The 3304-nt window shown below is 39.4% G+C and overlaps 1 protein-coding gene across 1 annotated transcript; it reads left to right on the top strand.

Annotated features, from left to right (window-relative positions):
- Positions 1-2144: 2144 nt before the first annotated feature.
- On the top strand, positions 2145-2669 carry LOC112506046. The gene has a single exon (XM_025110073.1). It carries the CDS (start codon positions 2145-2147, stop codon positions 2667-2669), a length of 525 nt encoding a protein of 174 aa, XP_024965841.1.
- Positions 2670-3304: the final 635 nt, after the last annotated feature.

The following is a 3304-nucleotide window of genomic DNA, read 5'->3' as shown; positions in this document are numbered from 1 at the left end:
AGAGCTTTGCAAAAGTGTGAGTATTCATAGCCCCTCTTTCAAAGTGTTTATTACGTTTTGGGGTGAAAAGCATGATTGAATGTGTTATATGAGCTAATTTCATTATGAATATGAAATTTTGTTAATTTCATGTTGTGGGCACTAAGGCATGTACACTAATAGTTATATTGAGTAAAATGTAACAGAAAAGTTTGTACACTACTATTAACTCAAGTGAGGAGCCGAGGGTATTTGTGGATAGCGCTATTTGGACGGACAATCCCACCTAAAAACCGATAAGTAGGGGTGTGGATTGCAATCCCACCTAGAAACTACAGGTAAGGGTGCACTATACTTAAAAATAAAGGTTCTACATATGTGGGGTATTAGTCCCACCGCTAAGGTAGAATTAAAAAACCATTTTATGGGGTCGAAAGGTTTAGTGGTGGCTCTTTATATACTTAAAATTAGAGTACGAATTGCCTTGAACAATCCAAAATTTTCTTTCAAAGTAAATCAAGTGCCATTAAAAATTTAATTTGCTCATATTCGCTTATACAAAAAGGAGGTTTGTAATATCGAAAACCTGTGAACTCACCAGCTCTTTGTAGTTGACCTTGTTTTATTATACTTTTTAGGGGTAAGAAAGGTTAACTGATAATGTTTATGTTCAGGGCGCAACGACATCAACCATATTTATATTTGAAATCCTTTTGTTGAAAACTTTGCTTCACCATGTTTTTAAAAACTTTGAACTTGTATGTTGTAATTTCGGACTTTATATGTTATGTATTTGAATGGACAATTGGTGATGTTTTCGCCCTATCGCTGTAAAATCTTGAACTATCACTCCTCGTGTTTCCACTTTAGCCAGGTGTGACAGACTTGGTATCAGAGCCATAGGTTATAGAGAACACTGGTTTTCTATTAAAACCAAATACTATAACCAAATGATTTAAAAATATATATATATATTTTCTAAACTAATTTAATTTTTTTAAAAGCTTACTATTGGTATAATTGGACTAAGTGTTGACTTAGCATATTATAATTAGGCAAAGTCTGATCACCTATATCTAATTTAATATGTTTAAGGAGGGACAAGGAACAATTATATTGGAAGTCGGCTAAAATAAAAAATTTCTTGCCCAAAGGAAATGCATAATTGTGAGTTGCATGAGTATTTTCATTTTATGAATTATTATTTACTTAAGTACAGTTAGTAATTAAATTTGTTACTGTCACAGTTTAAAAATGTCACACTCATCCTTACTCCCTGAGCACACCCCTGACGAATCCGGTTACTTTACCAGCCTCGCTTGGAGAAACCAACCCGTCCGTAAGGAGAGTGACCCGTCTGAGGAAAGTGACGCGGCCACCCGAGAGACTTCTGTTGAATCATCTGTGCCTACGCCACCTCCGGTCGATGTGGATGGTCCGTCACGAGGACTTAGGATCATGAGAACCGCCTAAAGCGTGTTCTCCCTCCCAGGAGGGTGACTATCGCAGTTCCCTCCGAGCCTCTGAGCGAGCCAGCCGGATCGCAGTCTCGATCGTGGAGCATCCTCCCCCACCAATTGGAGTTCCTGTGCCACAGCCTCGGGGCATGACTGCAGTGGAAAACGTTTGGGTCTCAGGCTTCAGCAGTCAGTTATAGTCCCACCGTCATACACTTGATCACGTCCAGCAGTCCTTAGACGACATTTTAAAGTCTTGCTCACATAGGATGATCTTACTACGGGGATTATGGAGGTCATTTTCGAGATTAGGAGGGCAATTCGGAGATTGTACGCGTACTTGTTTTGGGTGGTAGGAGCTTCGGTGATGATAATAGGGATATTGATTAGGGTGTTAATGCGTTAGGGAACTTCCGTTATTTTGAAACTTTTCGGTGGATAATACCTTCTTTTGGGGGTTGTAGCCTATATGTTTAAATTTAAACAATTTAATGTCTTTTGGGTTGTATTTTAAAACTCATGTTTTGTTTGCTTTGGCTATTTATGAAATTTATGCTATCTATTTATCGCATGTTGTTTTGGAATATACGTTTTCATGAATAATGTTAGATGTATGTTATAAGATATGTATGATTTAGTAAGTAGATTTATTATGGCCATAGTAACATAGGTTGACCAAAACCCAATTCAAAATTGTGTTTTAGGACAATGCCTCCGAGAAAGGATGATTTCGAAGTTGCACGACTTGTATCCGAGCAACTCATGGCTGTACTTCCAAACATTGTTAGCCAAGTGGCAGCTGGCCTGAATAATAATCAAAACAACAATCAAGGATCGGGAAATAGAGAATGYACGTACAAATCCTTTAGGAGTTGTAATCCAAAGGAATTTCACGGGACTGAGGGAGCCGTGGGATTACTGACTTGGTTAGAGAGCATGGAGTCTGTGCTCCATATTAGCGAATGTACCGAAGGGAAGAAAGTAGAGTTTGCTGCTTGTCTATTACAAGGACGAGCATTAACTTGGTGGAATACCCAAGTACAAACTCGGGGCCAAGAAGCCGCCAACGGTCTTACGTGGGAAGATTCTAAAAGGATAATGAAAGAAGAGTATTGTCCAAGAAGCGAGATCCTGAAACTGGAAGCAGAATTATGGAATCATGAAATGAGAGGAAATGATAAGACTCTTATACTGCACGTTTTCATGAGTTGGCAAAAATGGTACCGCATTTAGTGACGCCTGAAGAGAATCGAGTTGATAGATATATTTGGGGATTATCTCCGGTGATACACGGGGATGTTACTTCGGCAAACCCAAAAACCCTACAAGAAGCAGTAAGTTCGGCAACCAAAGTCACCAACAATGCTACTCGTTCGAGAATGTTTGCAAAAGATAGGGCTTCAGGGAAGAGAAAGATGGAGGAACCTACACGAAGGCAGTCTGGGGGAAAAATGGGAAAGGCTCTAAAAATATCAGGAAACTACGGGATTCAGACTCAATCAGCAGAGAAGGAGAAAATAACTTATCAAAGGTGTGAGAAGTGCAATAAACAGCATGCCGGACGATGTATTATCTGTAAAAAATGCAACAAAGGAGGTCATTATGCCAAAAAGATATTGCCTTGTTCGTAAGCAAGTGCCTGACTTGTGCCAAGGTAAAGGTTGAACATCAGAAACCATCTGGTCTACTCCAGCAACATGAAATACCACAATGGAAATGGGAGCAAATAACCATGGATTTCGTAACTAAGCTACCCAGAACCGGAAAGGGGCACGATACTATATGGGTTATAGTAGACCGACTTACCAAATCAGCTCATTTCATTCCAATTCGCGAAGATTTCAGCATGGAAAGACGTGCACAAATCT

The sequence above is a fragment of the Cynara cardunculus genome (assembly GCF_001531365.2).
Source record: "Cynara cardunculus var. scolymus isolate 2C chromosome LG 2, CcrdV1, whole genome shotgun sequence".
NCBI classification, from domain to species: Eukaryota; Viridiplantae; Streptophyta; class Magnoliopsida; order Asterales; family Asteraceae; genus Cynara; species Cynara cardunculus.
Note: the sequence above shows the minus strand (reverse complement) of the source record. Positions and strands in the feature narration are given on the sequence as shown.